Source organism: Mauremys reevesii, linkage group 2, assembly GCF_016161935.1.
Source record: "Mauremys reevesii isolate NIE-2019 linkage group 2, ASM1616193v1, whole genome shotgun sequence".
Taxonomy (NCBI): domain Eukaryota; kingdom Metazoa; phylum Chordata; order Testudines; family Geoemydidae; genus Mauremys; species Mauremys reevesii.
In genome coordinates this window covers 110555642-110576019 of record NC_052624.1, presented here as the reverse complement: position 1 = coordinate 110576019, position 20378 = coordinate 110555642, and the positions used below count along the sequence as shown (strand labels likewise).

Sequence of the window (20378 nt, the reverse complement as noted above, 5' to 3'; positions counted from 1 at the left end):
TCTACCAGCCTTGGCTGAGTCCTAACAGCACCTGGAATGTGAGATTTGAGTTCCTGCTGTCACTCTCTCCATTGTGTATCCTTTTCCTTCCCCCGCCTCTTTTTTCTCTCTCTCTCTCTTTGCCTTGCGTTTAATAAGAGTATGGCTTAACCAGCCAAGACTGCATCTTTTGCAGAACTGCCAAGAACCTGTGATCAGAGAGGCGGCTAAAAGCAACATGTTAAACCCCCTGAAGCTGGCGTAAGATTACTAGGTTTCAAAGTGGCTGATAAAACTGTGTTGTGCCTATGTTTCTCTGGAAGCAAGGTTGCAAGTAAGAGGCAGCACCAGAGAAAACTGCATTTTCTATCTTTGGTATTCTTTTTTATCCCTTTCTCTGAGTGTTGGTCTTATTTTGCCTTCGGAAAAGCAGCATCAAGCTTAAATAACAACAGCGTCTCCAGCCCGTCTCAATTATTTCTCTATGTATTTTTAATAAAAAATTTAAACGATTTTTAGTGGTGGATTGTTGCCATGGCACTAAGCAGACCAAGGTCTCTGTACACAAAACCTTGAACCTTGTTAACTGTTTAGTTTTGTGCAATGACAGGGTTATGTTAGCACCTCTGACTCTCTGGACCTATTTATTTCATTGAAATTAACGCAACAGTGATATGGTGGTGATAGCCTTGTTTACAGTGGTCAGTACCATGGTCAGTGCTGTAAACTTCTGTAGTACATTTTTTGGGAAGTCTCTCTATATCTTAAGTAGATGTTATCACAATTAATTTAAGAACTGTTTTGAGGTCTGATTTGGGTTATTTCTAAACACATCTTCTGTTAGAATGTACTCCACATTGAATTTTTGTTTTTCCCTAAACAATGTAGTCATATAAAACTCAAGTAAAAGATTTTTTGTCTTTAGTTTTGGAAGGATCATTGTATGAAGATCTGATATCTTAACTGACATCTGAGCAGTCCGATAACTTAAGCAGATTCCACAGTTTTGTCAATGATATTTAAATTTATGAAGTGTGGTCAGAAAAGTGATTGTAATACATCTTTGACATTTCAGATTGGTTTTCCATCAATGAGTGTTTTTACCACTTGAATATAGTTTATGGAGCCATCAATTTTATGTTATTCTGTTGATTCTTTGCACTTACTGATGACTTATCAGTTTAAAATTACTTTTAGCTGCAAATTGCCTGCTAGCTTTACTTCATTTTTAAATCTTTCTCTTAATATTGTCAGTCTGCATATTCTATACTGATACATAATGTGTTTTATTATTACAGAATGAATCCAGAGAACATATAGTTGCCTTCAACATGCTAAATTACAGAGCATGCAAAAATCTATGGAAATCTTGTGTAGAGCATCACACGTTTTTTCAGACAAAGTCGTCACTACCTCATGAAAGAAAGATATTGTCCCATTATTGGACCTTTGGTTCTAGAAACCCAACAAAGTGAGTATAGTGTTTAAAGACGTGACTTTCTATTTAATTTAAAAATTCATTTTCAAGTCTTGTACACACTTTCTACACAAAGTTGAAAACTCAGGACTGTAGTTCATGAGTTGAATCCTGTTTCCAGTACTATCATATATTTGGTATGTAAATCACTGAACCGCACTCTGTGTGTTTCCCCAACTGTAAAATAAAGAGAAACTTAATTCCTCACAGGACAGTTCTTGCAGTTTTGTTGTTTGCAGAGCATTTTGAGATCTTCAGGTACAAACAGGCATAGAATTGTAGTATGGTATCCTTATTGTGGAACCTCATTTTATAGAAATATTTCATGACATTAAATTAAAAAGGAAAAAAAAAAGTTCTTTGTTTGGATTTAAACCTGGTTCACCAGTATGATTTGAAACCCACATAGTTCAACCTTGTACAAAGGTATAAGAGAACCAGAAAGTAAAAGTGACATGAAACTAATGACAACATATTTTTGCAAAACGGACTTGTCTGTTTTCCTTTTCTAAGTTAAGAGAAATGAGCAGTTTTAAAGATGAAAAATTTACATTTACTTTTAATAATCTCAGGTTATATTAATAGAGGTAAGGAAGCTTTTTTGCAATATTGTTATTTTTAACATTCATAAGAAAAAAAAGTAGACAGAAAAATACACTAACGAAGCCTGCATAATTCAAAATTGGTTTGAGTTTAAAACTGAAATCTGTGTCATGCCCTACAATAAATAATGCTCTACATTAAATGGATGGTATTTTCAAAAATATATTTTCAATTAATCTTTTATAATACATTAGGATTTACCCTAATACTTGGATGCTATTACCAAAGGAATTAGTGTTTTCAAATTATTAGGAAATAAGTATAGCTGGAAGAGATCGGCGGGGGGCGGGGGCAATGCAATGCAGAACATATTTAAGCATTTGGAACTTTGGTGGGTCAGGAGCCCCTGCAACACAAGCTCTTCTAAATTCAGTATCACTATGTAAAGATGCGAAGTTTCAACTCCCTGTAGTAAGTGAGCAGCAAGACCTGCTGGCTGCTAATTTTCAGAAGAAATGAATGAAAGTCTATTTTTCCAGTCTTCTGGAATCTCTCCTGTCTCCCATAATTTTCCAAAGATAATAGCTAGAGGCTCAGATACCTCCTCTATTAGCTCCTTGAGTATTCTAGGATGCATTTAATCAGGCCCTGGTGACTTGCAGGCATCTAACTTTTCTAAGTGATTTTTAACTTGTTTTTTTTTATTTTTTCTTCTAAACCTACCCCCTTCCCATTAGTATTCATTATGTTAGGTATTCCTTCAGACTTCTCGGTGAAGACCAAAACAAATAAGTCATTAAGCATCTCTGTCATTTCCAAGCTTCCTGTTACTGTTTGTCCCGCCTCACTGAGCTGTGGGGCCTACCCTGTTCTTGGTCTTCCTCTTGCTTCTAATGTATTGATAAAAAGTCTTCTTGTTTCCCTTTATTCCTGTAGCTAGTTTGAGCTCATTTTGTGCCTTTGCCTTTCTAATCTTGCCCCTGAATTCCTGTGTTGTTTGCCTATATTCATCCTTTGTAATTTGTCCTAGTTTCCATTTTTTATATGACTCCTTTTTATTGTTTAGATCATGCAAGATCTCATGGTTAAGCCAAGGTGGTCTTTTGCCACATTTTCTATCTTTCCTACCCAGCGGAATAGCTTGCTTTTGGGCCCTTAATAGTGTCCCTTTGAAAAACTGCCAACTCTCCTCAGTTGTTTTTCCCCTCAGTCTTGATTCCCATGGGACCTTACCTATCAGCTCTCTGAGCTTACCAAAATCCGCCTTCCTGAAATCCATTGTCTCTATTTTGCTGTACTCCCTTCTACCCTTCCTTAGAATGGTGAACTCTATGATTTCATGATCACTTTCACCCAAGCTGCCTTCCACTTTCAAATTCTCAGCAAGTTCCTCCCTATTTGTTAAAATCAAATCTAGAACAGCTTCCTGCCCCCGGCCCCCAGTAGCTTTTTCAACCTTCTGAAATAAAAAGTTGTCTGCAATGCAGTCCAAGAACTTATTGGATAGTCTGTGCCCTGCTCTGTTATTTTCCCAACATATATCTGGATAGTAGAAGTCTACCAGCACCACCAAATCTTGGGCTTTGGATGATTTTGTTAGTTGTTTAAAAAAGCCTCATCCACCTCTTCCAGCTGGTTAGGTGGCCTGTCGTAGACTTCTAGCATGACATCACCCTTGTTTTTTACCCCTTTTAGCCTAACCCAGAGACTCTCAACACTTCCGTCTCCTATGTCCATTTCCATCTCAGTCCAAGTGTGCACATTTTTAATATATAAGGCAACACCTCCTCCCTTTTTCCCATCTATCCTTCCTGAGCAAGCTGTACCCATCCACACCAACATTCCAATCATGTATTATTCCACCAAGTTTCGGTGATGCCAACAGTGTCAGTTGTATTTATTTACTAGCACTTCCAGTTCTTCTTGCTTATTACCCATACTTCTCGCATTTGTATATAGGCATCTAAGATACGGATTTGATCTTGCCTCCCAGTTTTGCCCTGACCTTCCTTTCTCTCTGCCATTATAGCCCATGCTCCCTCCTATTTCTGACCCATCTCCCAGGTTTCCATGCTCCACTTACCTGTGGGCTTTGCTCATCTGTCCATTTGCTCACCTTTCATATGGTATTGTAAATCATACCATATGAAAGAGTTGTGTTCCGTGGTTCTTATTTGCAGGTACAGTTTAAGCATCAGTATGTGAAAATGTACTTTTTGTCTGTCTTTCTAATGGGATTAATAATGCCTCCATGGCACTTCTAGAACATAAGTATTAAGGCTACAAATTGAGCTTCTCAAGAATTTATTTGATGAAGGGACAAATCCTTCTCCCTTACGCAATAGGAGTCTTGTAATGAAAAGCATAAAAGGATGATGCACTGTAGTGATACACTTGTATAAATATAATCTTCACCCTTTCTAAATTGGTACTATAAATACTGATAGTTATATCATGTAAATCTGTGCCGTTTATTTAGTACTTACAGGCGGGCCGCTCTCCCCCTGCTCACCCAGTGTAAAACTATGTAATTTGGTAGCCAGTAGAATAAAAACATCACAAATTAGGCTGTCTGGGATTGTATTCGTAGAAGATACTCAAACAAATATATAAATTTATTTGAAAGTAACTTCACATTTTAAGCTTATCTAGCTTAAGGAGGGATTTTTGTAGACAGTTTAAAAAACAGTTTAAAACAAAAATAAAAAATAAAACCAAATCTTTCAAATCTTCCTAGTTTGCACAGTTATACCTGCTCTGAGAAAAGAAGCATATGATCTAGTTGTTGTACATATTGCATCTAACTGCAAAAACCTTTTCTTAAGAATTTTTTATTTTAGGGTAAAAGACCTTTTTTTTTTAAAATTGATATTACCCGTCTTCTGCTGCAATTGCTAGAGAGGTGTAAAGTCAAGTAAATTTAGAGGAAAATCCAAGGATTGAGGGTACTCAGAGGATTTTTAGTCTCTTTTGGAGAACTCATAATCAAAGTCAATTTAGGAGAAAAAATTGAAAAATCTAGAAAACATTTTCTCAGCATTGGCTATAAAGTGTTTTTAAATCTGAGATATTTGTCATTTATTAGATATTAGGGCCGTCAATTCATCACAGTTAACTCACGCCATTAAAAAAATGAATCGTGATTAAAAAATTAATTGTGATTACTCACAGTTTTAATTGCACTGTTAAACAGTAGAATACAAATTGAAATTTATTAATTATTTTTGGATGTTTTTCTACATTTTCAAATATATTGATTTAAATTACAACACAGAATACAAATTGTACAGTGCTCACTTTATATTATTTTTTATTACAAATATTTGCACTGTAAAAATGATAAACAAAAGACATAGTATTTTTCAGTTCACCTCATAAAAGTACCATAATGCAATCTCTTTATCATGAAAGTGCAACTTACAAATGTCGATTTTTTTTGTTACACTAACTGCACTCTAAAACAAAATAATGTAAAACTTTATAGCTTACAAGTCCAATCAGTCCTACTTCTTGTTCAGCACGTCACTCAGACAAATAATTTGATAAAGTGCAAAGAAGGTACCAATGTGAGGTTTCTAAAAGATAGCTTCAGCACTCGACCCAAGGTTTAAAATTCGGAAGTGCCTTCCAAAATCTGAGAGGGATGAGGTGTGGAGCATACTTTCAGAAGTCTTAAAAGAGCAACACTCTGATGCGGAACTACAGAACCCGAACCATCAAAAAAGAAAATCAACTTCTCCTACTGGCTTCTAATTCAGATGATGAAAGTGAACGTGCATCAGTCCTCACTGCTTTGGATTGTTATCAAGCAGAACCTGTCGTCAGCATGGATGCATGCATGTCCTCTGGAATGGTGGTTGAAGATGAAGGAGCATATGAATCTTAACACATCTGGCACATAAATATCTTGTAATGCTCGCTACAACAGTGCCATGCAAACATCTGTTCTCACTTTCAGGTGGCATTGTGAACAAGAAGTGGGCAGCATTATCTTGTGCAAATGTAAACAAACATATGTCTGAGTGACTGGCTGAACAAGAAGCAGGACTGATTGGATTTGTAGGTTCTAAACTTTTACATTTTTTTATTTTTGAATGCAGTTATTTTTTTGTACATAATTCTACATTAGTAAGTTCAACTTTAATGATAAAGAGATTGCATTACAGTACTTGTATGAGGTGAAAGGTGCAGTGGTCTCAAGTTGCAATGCAGGAGGGCTAGGTTGGCTATTAGAAAGACCTATTTCACTAGGAGTGTGGTGAAGCACTGGAATGGGTTACAGAATCTTCATCCTTGGAGGTTTTTAACCCCAGCTTGACAAAGCCCTGGCTGTGATGATTTAATTGGGGTTGGCCCTGCTTTGAGCATGGGGTTGGACTAGATGACTTCCTGAGGTCTCTTCCAACCCTAATCTTCTATGATTCTGTGAACTGAAAAATACTATTTCTTTTATTTTTACAGCACAAATATTTGTAATAAAAAATAAATATAAAGTGAGCATTGTACACTTTGTATTCTGTGTTGTAATTGAAATCAATATATTTGAAAATGTAGAAAACATCAAAAATATTTAAATAAATGGTATTCTATTATTGTGTAACAGTGTGATTAATCATGATAAATTTTTTTAATCGCTTGACAGCCCTATTAGATACTGTACCAAACGCTTTTCATTAGGAAGTTTGAGGTGCCTTTCTTAAAAGTTGGAGGATTTTGACAGTCAGCCCTCCCTCCATCTTTTTCCTGACACTGCATGTGTAAGTTTAAAATATTTTCCCCTTCTCCTGGATGCTGTTGGCAGTCTTGTGCGGTCTTCATGTGATGGGTTCCATTCTTCAACAAAGCACACTCATTAAAAGCCTTATTATATATTTTAAGCAAGCTACCTTCTCCTTTTCAAGAGTGGTAAACACTCCGTGGCTCCAGTTTCCATCAATACATTGAATATGGAAAAAAAACTAGAGATTTCTGCCATCTGTTTAAGTAATTAAAATTATTTTGTCAGCTTTAAAGGACTTTATTAAATTATCTTATTCCAGTTAAATGTAAGATTTTTTGTTTTCTGCCCAAAGAATGAACTGTTGCCAATCACATGGCCTTTGTCTAAGATAATAGACTAGCTACTGGAACTCTTATCATTCTGGGATTTGAGCCAGAGCAATTACAGTACATATGGCTTCAGTTTCAGTAACAAGGTGAGCACATAAACTTTAAAAAATGGATAATAGCCATGGGTTCTAAGGGAGATTAGCCCCATTCTAGCAAATGAGCATGGTTCTAAAACAAAAAAAAAAAAAGCCAAACAAACAAACACCCTCAATATCCCCCATTCCTCCATTTTCATACAGGTCTTCAAATGAAACAGGATGATGGAATATCTTAACTTGATAGATATCTTTTTTGAGATTCAGACTGGATGTTTTTCTAAAAGATCTGCTGTAGGAATTATTTTGGGGAAGTTCTATGCCTAGAACTAAAAGCATCCAATAGATAAACTTAAAGTATTTAACTATCATGTGTCCTGGAGAGCAAAACTCATGGAAAACTAAACATAATTGTTTTATTAGAATGAGGGAGAATTGTTTATATCCAACAATCCACTGCATACATAGATAGTATTGTGTGCTAGAAAGCCATATGCTTCAGGCTTCATAGCTTTGCAAAGGTATGAATCTTAACCCATGCCATGCAAGTTCTGTCCAGCACAGAGCCAGAGGGTAGATTCTCAGCCGATATAAACTATCACAGCAGGAAAAGAGAGCTGCTTCCATACTTAAAATTATTTCCCTCTGTCCTTTTGTTATGTATCACAAATTGTCCCTGAAAAGGAAAAATATATATATATTTTTTTTGCAATATGACCTCCTGAATTTTACAGGAAAGAAATGGTAAAATGGTCAGAAAAAGGAAGGAAAACACCTAAATAATGTATAGAGTTCAGGAAATGTACTGCAGAAATCTAAGGATCTTACTGCGGGAATTTAGATTTAGTGTGATCTGGACAACTGCTGTAAAAGCAGTGCTGTTCTGAGTGACCAGTTAGAGTTTTAAGGTAGAAGAGCTCATAAATCACAAAATCTATGAATCCATCCTATGTGTTGTTGGAATGCTGGGAATCGCTGCTTTCTGATGATATAACATTTATCTGCTATGATCATTTGAGAAAATGGACCTTATAGTTTCTGATCCTTCGTTTGAGCACTACTTATTTTTGGAATGGTTCCAGATCCCAGACCTCACATCACTGTTACCTCCTCCACTCCACCTACAGTTTTCATGAGAAATGTAGGACTTTCTCCATGACTCACTCTTTAATGCAGATATCTTAGCAGTTGTTACCAAAGAAATTTAAAAAATTAGCAACCTGTCTCCTGCTACTCTCTCTGCTTGCTGCTGTTGACTTAATAAGCACCCTCAGTGGAGCATGGCATTTTTTTCTGGAACTAGGATAAAAATAAAAAATGAGTTGTGTAGCTAACCATTAGCTAACATAACATTAAATAAAAAAGCACATAAACAAGACTGTCCTATAATTCACCATAATGCTCACTCCCCCAACCAAATTACTGGGTGTTAAAGCTGATTGTGCCATTGTTGCTTAAATAAGCATATGAAAACTTACTCCTTCTAATAGTTACACTAATTGGTGTGTATAAGTTCCATAGAATAACATTTGAATAAATATATTTAAGAATTAGGCTCTTAATTATGTATATATGCATTTCCCTAGTCTGCCAGTCTTTATACATACAGCTTCCAATCACTTAAATGAGAGAATTACATGTAAATAAGAGCTGCAGAACCAGATCTTAAATGAAGAAAAAATCTAAAGTTTTTGAGAGAGTTTAGGCAATGATGAAATAAAATAATGACAGCATTAACATTATTTGTCAATAATTGCATCTATTAACTAGATTGGAATTAAGATTTCCAAAACAAAGGAAGAGATAAATTTCTATCAATCCAATGTAATAAAAAAGAAAACAATTTGGACATGGATTAATGAACCAAGGATACCTTGCTGAAATGAAAATGATTATTTTTCTTCTTTTGGGAGTTTTGAAACATTTCCTTTCAATTGTTGAAACTACAAAAGGCTTAATTGGTACTTATGAAATTAATTTGCATAAATGTAACTGATTTTAGTATTCTATGTAAAACAGTTATCTAAAGCGTATTTTTATTTCCTTTCAGGTCTGTAAACAGCCACTGCTGCAGAAAAGTCATAGGTGGGATGGTTTGGAACCCAACTTTGAGGAGATCTTTATCGGTTGAACATCTAGAGACCAAAAGCCTGCCTTCTCGATCTCCTCCTGTTACCCCTACTTGGTAAACAAAGTTTCAGCCTTACAAAAAATAAAGGCAAATTGCTCAATTTCATTGTACATTTACAAAACGGGCCATAGTATATCATTTAATATAGTCTGTACATTTTTTTTTAAAGTCTGTTATTTTAAAACAAGTAATCTACCAAGGAAGTTGATCATTATATCATATTTCAGGGAAAAATCAATCAGTTCATTTCTTTGTCAAAGCATATTTGATTTACAGGTTTCGGTTTATTTCCTGCACTTTGTACATTGTATGGTCACAAGATTTTCAGAAATACTTAATGATCATTAATATTCTGGAGTGTATTAACAGCAGTGTTGTATGTAAAATGCAGGAGGTAATCATCATCCTCTGTTCTGCACTGGTGAGGCCTCAGATGGAGTACTGTGTCTAATTCTGGGTGCTACACTTTAGGAAAGATATGGACGGCTTGAGAGAGTCCAGAGGAGAGCAGCAAAAATGGAAAAAAAAAAAGTTTTAGAAAATCTTATGTCTGTGGAAAGACTAAAAAACTGGGCATGTTTAGTTTTGAGAAAAGAAGACTGAAGGGGTGACATAACAGTCTTAAAATATGTCATGGGTTGTTTCTAAAAAGGAAAATAATCAATCCTTCTCCATGTCCTATGAAGGTAGAAGTAGTAGCAGTGGGCTTAATCTGTGGGAAGGGAGATTTAGGGTAGATGATATGAAAAACTATCTAACTATTAGGATAGTTAAGCACTCGAATAGGCCTCCAAGGGAGGTCGTGAAATCCCCATTATTGGAGGTTCTGAAGAAGAGATTAGACAAACACCTGTCATGGATGATCCAGCTTTACTTTGTCCTGTCTTAGCACGGGGTGCTAGACTTAATGACATCTCAAGGTCCCTTCCAGCCCTATACGTCTGTCATTTCAACCAAATTTTCTGTCACTGAAGTAAAACTTACTGTGTCCTGTAATTTAGATCTCAGGGCATGCATTGCAATAGAATGGAATTAGTCACTTTTGAAAGAGCTTTACGAAGGATTCTGTCTCAACCAACTTGTGTTCATATGTTTCCTGTAAGGAGGAGTCCTAGACTACGTCATGAGATTCGCAAACCACGACACTCATCTGTAGACAACCTTACAAATGAGATTGCCTATATTACAGAAACAGAGGATGTTTTTTATACGTATAAGGGTTCTCCAACATCAAAGGACAGTGATTCAGAGTTCTCCCAGAACCGCAGTCCACGGAGGAGGTAAGGATCTCTGTAAACAGCAAGTCAATTGTTTTGACTTCAGATCTTACAACATCTTTAATAGAGCAACAGTATTACACTGAATTAAACTAATTTTGTATTTAAGTCTCTCAGAATTAAAGATTATGCAAAAAATGGGGACACCATAATATTTCATATATAAAGCGACAGGTATTTCAAAATATAGCTAAAATGAGAGTGTTCTCAGTAACTTGGAAAATTGGAGAAGATAATAAACTTACCAGCCATTGCCTGCCTTAGGCACTGGCCAGAGAAAAGATCTAGAAAAATACATTTTCTAACTTGAAATGCAGTTTCTTTCTCTGTGATGCTAAGTAGGATGGCTTCTGGTGAGCAGGATTACTCCTGATCATATGCGCCATGTCACTTGGAGCATTGAGGCTTCCAATCTTAAATGCAGTATATTCTCAGTTTTAAAACACAGGGCAAGAATTTCTTTGCCAACAAAGTTTGAGCCTAACCCTTGTCAGGTTCTGTCAGTGATTGTTGACCTCAAACCCGGGCCCACGGATTCCCCAGGCAGTGCTGAGCTTGTGGACACCACCCAGCAGTTCACCTGAACCAGAAGAGAAGGGGGCTTGTGAAGCTCTACCTCACGAAGGGCCTACCCATGAAGCTCCTGACTGGGGGAGATGTCCAGTCCCACCCATTGGCTGTGACACAGTACTTAAACCAGAAAGAGGCACAGGAAGTTGTCTGAGTAATTAAATGAATATCTGACTGGCTGCTGCTATGGATCCTGCTAACTTGCCTGATTCCTGAGCCCTGCCTTTCTGTTCCTGCCCTCCTAATCCCAGACCCACCCTGTCTGTCCTGGTACTTGCTTTCCTGCCTGACCCCCAATCCCTGCTTCTACACTGTACTCTGATGCTGACTGCAGATTCAACCCCTAGCTTGGCTTCTGGTACTGGCTCTGGCTCTCAGCTTGGCTCTTGACTCTGGTTCTAGTTCCTGACTCTAGCTATTAGGTTTGACCGCCCATGCCCTAGTCCCTACAGGTTCACAGATAAAATTTAGACTGGACCCAAAGTGGACATGCAGTGCTTTTGCTGTTCTTAGTGCCCTGTTTCCCACAGTTTTCAAAACCGAGCCCCATTCAGGAAAATGACACCAATATTCTCCCTCATAACTTGGCAATATGATAGTAAAGGTCTGCACATCTTAATTTATATATCTTTTGAGCCATGTTGGGTGTTCACCGTATACTTTGAGAAACCATGTTAAGAAGGTGTTAAAAAACACATATCACTGTAATTTATCATATACAGGTTTACTTTAAGTCAACCAAATCATGTAGTTCTAGCTGTAAACCCTGGGATTTATGTATGCTGTCTCTCTTTTTGAAGATGGCAGAATTTTTACCATAAGGTCACAAAAATGGTTACCTGTAAAATAGGAAAAAACACAAAATGTAAGGTGTTACTTGCTTAGAATGTATGACCATATACATTTGACTAAGAACACTACCTGCTTGCCAATCTCACTCACAGAAGTGGGACTGAATACCAGCAAATTAAGTTGAATATTGGCTGTGCATGCAATAAGCATCATAGTACATACAAATATGCAATGTCACTTTTTTTGTGTAAATAATCATAAATAGGAAGCCTTGTCCTCCCACAGTAAAAGTGTAAAAAAGAAGTGACAGACAAATTGTGCCCTTTCAGCAGTCTTTCATATCTAAGTTCCTTTGAAAAGAGTTTCTGAGAACATTTAGTAATTCAGGAAATCTTCATATGAGATCATGATTTTAACCTGAGCAATATATATCTAGTGTCTTTTGATTTTTGTTTTTACATTAATATGCAGGTGTGGTCATGCTGCTAATATTAATTGCATGTCTTCAAATAAAGATACACTAGCTTTAAAGTTATGCTTTCTGACCACTCCACATTACAACAGTAATTTGTTTTTGGCCTTTTTTAATTGTAGAGGTTGGGAAGTGATTAGCAGCTGAGTAAAAGGGATTATGGAGAAGGGATAAGATAGTTAATGGGACCAGAGGTGGCAGTACCTGAGCTGACAGAGGAGAGATGGAGAGTGGAAGGAGAAGTGATGGAGGAGAACTGGGCAAGTGCAGCAGAAGACTGACAGTAGATTAATAGGTGGTGGGAAGTAGCCGCTCTGTGACAGAAGCATACAATGGCCAGCAGGATGGGTTATGTCTTGATAGGTCTCTTCTCCGTTTTGCCTGTTGCTGTTTTTCTCTGCTCATTTTGCTTTTTTTACTCCAATATTGTCTCTTCCCTTCCTCTTTACTTCTTTTGTACTGGCTGGTCGTCTTGGTAAATGCTATGAGAACAATTTATTTTTGTGGTATTTCTCACACACTGAGAACAGAGTTCCAAGTTTCACTGAGAATACCACAATTTTTTTTTAAATATGACTTTTGCTGATGAATGGAGCAGAACACCAAATTGAGGTTGTATCCTAGCAATTTTGTTTTGATTCTGATAAACATGCAGGGTAAGAACATCACCATTAGTTCACAAAATAAGATGTGTGTAAGTTTATACACATCTCCAGCATTTCCTGGGTGTCGTACAGATATATTTAAACTATGGTCCCAGGAGGCCCAACAGAAAGTGCAGATTCTTCGATTTGAACAGAATTATACCATGTGTACGTAGGGGTGAAAACAATGAGCTATTGACACAGAGAACGAATATGTCTGATAGCTTTTGTGAAATGAATGGTCATGGATTTGTTTTCCCATCTATTAACATTTTGAGGTGGATAGTATAGTAACCATAAGGATACTACCTCTCCATAATTAAGTTTGTAACCAGTTTATTGTAGCTGACTCCCCCCCCCCATAAACTCTGACATCCCAGCCTCTCCCCCCCCACCCCCTCCCACACACACAAAGGTATCAAACCTCTGGCAAAATGAGGGAAAGTTTGAGGCTGCTGAACATAGGGAAGAGGAAGATCCTCTCGTGCTATCTCTTTCCCCATCTAGAAATACAAAAAACCCAACTTTGAACATAGTTTTGGTCTGAACATTGCCAGATTTACTCTGAAAGCAACATAGTGTTTCTGTAAGGTTTGGAGGAAATTCATCATATAGTTTGTTTCGTATAATATAGAAAATAAATTTACCTAATTTATAAAATAAACCCTGATTTAGGGTTGCCAGGTGTCCGGATTTCGACCGGAACGCCCAGTCGAAAAGGGACCCTGGTGGCACTGGTCAGCACCACTCACCAGGCAATTAAAAGTCTGGCCGGCGGTGCAGAGGGGCTAAGGCAGGCTCTGCACAGCTCCCGGAAGCTAATGGCATGTCCCCCCTCTGGTTCCTACACATAGGGACAGCCAGGGGTCTCTGCACACTGCCCTTTCCCCAAGCACTGGTTCCGCAGCTCCCATTGGCCAGGAACCACAGTCAATGGAAGAAGCGGAGGCAGCGCGCAGAGCTGCCTGGCCACACCTCCATGGAGGAGCCGGAGGGAAGGACATGCCGCTGCTTGAGATAAGCTCTGCCCAGAGCCTGTACCCCTGATCCCCATCCCCCTGTCCCAGCCCTGATCCCCCTCCTGCCCTCTGAACCCCTTGATCCCAGCCTGGAGCCCTGTACTGTGCCCCAAACTCCTCATACCCAGCCCTGATCCACACCCCACCCTCCAAACCCCTTGATCCCAGCACGGAGCCCCCTCCTGCACCCTAAACCCCTCATCCCTGGAGCCATCACCTTCCCTAGGCCCCAACCCCCTCCCCCACCCTCTGAACCCTTTGGTCCCAGCCCAGAGCAACCTCGTACACCCAAAATCCCTCATCCCCAGCCCCATCCCGGAGCCCTCACCCGCACACACACACCCCAATCCTCTGCCTCAGCCCAGAGCCCCCGCCTGCACACTGAATCCCTCAGCCACAGCCCAGAGCCCTTTCCTGCACCCCAAATCCTTCATCCTCAGCCCTCCAACCCCCTGTCCCAGCTTGGAGCCCACACCCCCAGTCCAGAGCTCGTACCCCTTCCCACACCCCAACCCCCTGCCTCAGCCTGGAGCCCCCCTCCTGCACCTCAAACCCTTCATTCCTAGCCCCACAACAGCAGAGCCCTCACACCCTCCCTCATCCCAACCCCCTGCCTCATCCTGGAGCCCTCCTCCTGCACCTCAAACCCTTCATTCCTAGCCCCACAACAGCAGAGCCCTCACACCCTCCCTCATCCCAATCCACTGCCTCAGCCTGGAGCCCCACTCCTCATTTTTAGCCCCACCCTGCACCCCAACCCTTTGAGCCAGCCTGGTGAAAATGAGCGACTGAGTGAGGTGGGGAGAGCAAGCGACAGAGGGAGGGGGAATGGAATGAGCAGAGGCAGGGCCTTAGAGAAGAGGTGGGGCCTTGAAGGAGGGGAGGGGCAAGCGTGTTCGGTTTTCTGCGAGTAGAAAGTTGGCAACCCTACTTAATTGAAAGTTTGACTTTTGCCCGATATTTTCTCTCTAATTCAAAACAGGCCTGTTACTGTCCTTTTAAATTACCATATAGTTAGATCTCCTTGAAAATTTGAGTGCCAGTTCTGTTTGTTTAAATAAAAATGTTATAACTAATACAAATTATTAATTACTTTTATATAGAACTGTTTTGAAACCTACTCTCTTGATGCTCCTGTGTATATTTTGGTATTAAATGGCAGATATTGTGTGCATGTGTGTGAGCAAACAGATTGCCCTCTTAATGGTTACAGGTTTTAAAGTTCATAGTGTTAGGGTGGCAGCTAAGTCTTTCCTTTTGCTCCTTTAGCTTTATTTCTAATCCTTGGTCTGCTGGTGTGTGGTTTATTGTGGCGGACCTCTTCAGGGTAAGGTTTATTTTGATTCCTTTGTAACAACAGAAAGAAAAGAGAGAGAAAAAGTACTCTCCATGCTTTCACACATGAAGATGAATTGACAGGTAACACATGTTCTGATAATATTGGAACAGATACTCTTGTGAGGATTTTCAGATTGAGATGTAAAAATCACCATTTTTTTCGATAGATGTTCATGACCAAGTCTGGTAAATTATTTGAAATTTCAACCTGAAAAATAGACAAGATTCTTGATGATTGAGGTTGATGGGTGTGGGGAAATAAATCTGATGAAGAATATATTAAACATAGAATAATTGAAAAAAAATACATAATATAAATATTAAATTTAAAAAATAAATGTATTAATTTAAGAATATATAAAATGACAGCCCTTGTTTCCAACAAATTATTTCAACAACTAAAGCGAAGATACTGAACTGATATTTTCTCAGGTATTTTATTTGACCCTATACAAATTACGTAGAGGGATGGCATATTGATTGTAGCTGGTCCATTTTTCCTGAGAGAGTCTTCCAAATACCAGTTTAAAGTTGCTAACTAATAGCCATTATTAGCTTAACAAGCATCACTCACTCATTTTAATTGTATAATCTGAACTCTTCATCTATTTATTTGCTTTTGCAAAAGAAACATTGAAAGATGTAAAGCAGGATTAATCAAACAGAGCAGACTTCCATTAGTTACTATTCTGCCTTTGAGTGCCTAATTTTAAACAATGAAAGTGATAAAAGAATACTCAGTTTAACTAATGTTACCAGAAAATTTTTAATTTTTCTTTATTTTCATTTATGATTTAGCAAAAAAATTAAAAAGCATGTAGCTAAACCCTTAGCACCTTTGACTCATATTTAAATATATAATCATAAAACACTTTGCAGTGTGCAGTCACACCGTAATGAACTGACTAATCCATTTGAGCATTGCTGTTTTTTATAAAGTTAAGATGGTATCATTTAAAGATTATAAAGTAGCAGTTTTGAAATCCCCCGTCTTTTATTTCTCCCTTGAGCATTTAAAAAGGAAAAGATAGAGTACTGACTTCCTTTTATTCCTTTTATTTATACACTGCCAACGTGTATCTCATTCTGATCTAGAGGAGCCATCATTAGAAATGAGGGAGTAGAGGGCTCTCTGTTTCCATTCAGTCCTCAACTTTTCTTCTGAGGCTGCCAAAACTTGTGCCAATTGATGCAAGCCATGATAGTGGGTTTTTTTAATATGGAAACATTTGTTGATGTGGAAAGAAAGGGACCATTGCTATCAAACTGCTGTCAGATGGTGACATCTTTTCATTGTTGGACTCTTCACTTTGCCTAAACTTTACAATCTGTGTTCCAGTCACGGAGTTAAAGTTCTACTGCTTCCTTTTTGTAAACTGTGAATTAAGTAGGAAGCTTGCACCAGTTTAGTTATAACTTGAACCAAATGCAGAGGAACTTCCATCAACTGCTTATTTGAATATGCTTCATCCTTCATTAAATGTATTTCTACTTCAGTTATGCATTCCTTAATTTCTCTCTCTCTGTATATTGCTATTATGTGTGTATAAATTGGTATGAACTGGCTTATTCATTGGAATAATAGTGCAGCATTTGACATGCAATGTGCTCATTCATCTGACACATTTCTCCTTTCACCATGTGCTTGATCACTTCCCCATTTAAACTTTTGAAAAAAAGTTCTACGTTAGTCCCAGACCACTAGCCTACAACTTGTGAAACCAGTATGACTCGGCTGTTTAAGTGTTTGTGGGAGTTATTTTGAGAGGGTAGTGCTGGGGAAATTTAAACTTACAATGGAAATTATGTTGCAACATTAACTAGAGTGGCTTGCAGTGCTTTATTATTACTAAGATAAGTGGTGTCCTCATTACCACTAAGTAAAAAAGACTTTATTAGCTGTTAAAAGAAAACGGTTTGAACTAAAATTGTATGTGTTAGAGATATTATTGGGTTATGTTCTGTGTTGCTTAAGAAGGGAACAGTTGTCACTGAATTCTGTAAAATTCTGTTCCTGACCAGATCACATCATCCACTCCATCATGCTGGCCAAAGCTCAAGAGCCCCTGAAAAATATTAGCGCCATAACACGTGAAATGTATCTATGTCCCCCCTCCATGTGAGAGAGAGCCAGTGAAGAATAGCTATGCCCACTGTTAATGGAAATTGTTAATGCCTTCTTCAGAGAAACATGCCTGGCAAACTCCTTTGAAAACAAAGTAGTCCACCCAGTCCTCAGAAAACCATTTGATCTGATGACCTCTCCAACTACCATCCCATCTCAAAAGTTCCATTCCTTGGCAAAATAATTGAGAAAGTAGTAACCATCAAGCTCCAGCAATATGTGATGTCAGCAGACATCCTGGATACCTTTTCATTTAGGGTTAAGACTAGGCACAGCACACAGAATAGCTCTAGTGGCACTAAAAGGCTACCCTTTTTATGACCATGGACACAAGCAAGATTTCCATGCTCATACTGCTTGACCTCTCTGAAAATTTTGACACAGGTTAATAGTATCTTGTGTTCTACTATGTACTGACATAGGAGAAATAGATGGCATAGTACTAAAAGTGGCTTCAGTTGTTCCTCTACAGGAGAATTCTGAGAGTAGTCATGGATTAACTGCTGCTGCCCTCCCAAGACCCTCCCATAGGGATCCATGCTATCCTCCCTTCTCCAATATCTACAGCGAGGGAGAGAGTGAGATGCCCTGGGTACAGCTGCCAACAATATGCAGATGACACTCAACTACATTCACAACGTATCTTAGTTCGAACCCCTCCCCCTCTGCCCCCCGAGGCCTAAGACAAGAACCCGGCCACGCACTTGTTATATCGAGGGTGGATTACTGTACTTCACTGTAACTAAAGCTGAATGTGAAGACAATTATCAGAGGGGTAGCTGTGTTAGTCTGGATCTGTAAAAAGCAACAAAGAGTCCTATGGCACGTTAAAGACTAACAGATGTATTGGAGCATAAGATTTCATGGGTGAATACCCACTTCGTTAGACGCATCACTTTTGTGAAGACAATGTGCAAGCTCCAACTAATACAGAATGTGGCTACCTGCCTCCTCCATGTCCTAGGCTGTTGTGAACGTACCAGACCCATAAATCCCTCCACTAGCTCCCAGTTAGTTTTGGGTGCCTGGATAAAGCCTCAGTCTTCATCGTCAAAGCAGTTGAGCTCCAGCGCCACTCAGTGTGTAAATTGCCAAGATAGTTGTGCTTCTTTGAAGCAAAGGTAGATAAAGCCAAAACACACAGCCTAGTTTTTTCTTTACCACAGGGTGGGCGTTTGGGATCTTGATGATGAATATTAGATTTTTATAAACTAACTTTTGATTGCAAGTGCATGAGCTCACAATGGTTCCAAGCCTTATTATTTTCTTCATAATCCATTTTTCCTCTTGCTGGGTTTAATCATTTAAGGAAATCTGTTCCATTTGACTTTTTTTCTCAAATGTGATACTCACATTTGATTTAGAAATACTTAATACCTTGATTTAATTAGATACAAAATAGCCCATATTTTCTGTAATATGACAGTTTCCAACTTCTCTACATGAAATTCAAAATAGGTGGGTACCATCATACCAGTATCTCAGTGCAAAATGTTTTATGTGGAAGAGATCAGTTATATTTCTAAAAGAGTTAGTATTGGGGATGAAGGCCGAAAGTATTATTCATTGTTTGATTATTATAGAACTGTATTTTCTCTGAAATATAAAGTTGATGATTTCAGTGAAGTGTTTTGAGCTTGCAAATCGTATCTGAGGTGTATGAGGCATTATTTTATACATTTATATAGAGGGGGGGAGAGAGAGAGAGAGAGAGAGAGATGCAAGTAGCCTAGAAGCTGTGTTACAGATGGCAATTCTTTCTTGGACTAGAACACGTGTAAAATATTATTTGTTACCTATTTTGTGTGTGAGAAAAAAAAATTGCTCTACTCCAGCGTTAAGATTTTATAAATTAAGATTTTTTTTTCAAGGAAAAGAAAGGCTTGCATGTGTTCAGGCTAGAGCCCTTCAGGCATAAACACATGGAAGTGGAAATTCTTCATGAAGTGTCAAATTCTCCTGAATCTCTCTTCTGCTTCATCCCAGTGATCTTGAGGAGATTTGTACGATATTTTAGAACACATTTAAAGAATACAAAAGGACTTATAAATTGTTTAGTAAATTTTGTTTTTATGAGTAGCTTTTAAATAAAATGGACTTTCACCTAGTTTGGACTTTGTTCAAAAAGGATCATCCACTGAAATCTTCCAGTCTCCCTAGAATATTTCCTCTTCTCTTGTCCCATAGATGTCTGAAGAGAGCAAAAACACTAGCTTTTTGATAGAACATTCACTTTTTTGCATCCTTAAAGTTTGCATCTGAACTTATTCATATTGATGCAATATCCTTTCAAATGTATACAGTGAAACTTAAATAAAGCATATTAGCAGGATATTTCTTCTAACCTGATTAAAAGTGAAATGATTAGTTTACAGTTAAATAATCTTAATTAGACCTGAAATTAGTAACCCATTTAGAGAAATGGGGTGGTTTATACCACGCTGAGAGTGGGTGGGGCAAATTGTGTCTCATCTGTCTAACACATACTGGACTGGTATGGTGTGAATTTAGCTCCCTTCTTTTAAGGGATGACATTTCATGCCGATCACAATCTCAACAAAGGCAGGAAAGATGAATGCTCTACAATATATTTCCAAAGTAAGAGTTAGCTACATGTCCACGTTTCAATATTTTCTTTAATCGTAATACCGCTTTCCTCACACCACCCAGGAATTCTGCTAACCTGGTACTAGAAAATTATTTTCTTGAAACGAATTCCATGTAAATATTTAGAAACTTCTTATTCATTTTTATTAATGAAATCTGTGCGATACTGATGTAATGTAATAGGTAATTATACATTATTTTGGAACAATACCTCAGTACATGGTCATGGAAATAACTCTTGATTTTTTGGTAATGGAAAC

At 38.1% G+C, this 20378-nt stretch overlaps 1 protein-coding gene across 7 annotated transcripts in view; it reads left to right on the top strand.

The window, feature by feature from the left end:
* PTPN3 (protein tyrosine phosphatase non-receptor type 3) overlaps window positions 1-20378 on the top strand; it is a 326586-nt gene that overhangs the window by 208019 nt on the left and 98189 nt on the right. For all 7 annotated transcript variants that reach the window (XM_039524865.1, XM_039524869.1, XM_039524864.1 and 4 more), the window contains exons 12-14: window positions 1278-1450; window positions 9194-9328; window positions 10378-10554. In XM_039524865.1, coding sequence (XP_039380799.1) covers window positions 1278-1450; window positions 9194-9328; window positions 10378-10554 — 485 coding nt within the window. The remainder of the gene's footprint in view (window positions 1-1277; window positions 1451-9193; window positions 9329-10377; window positions 10555-20378) is intronic.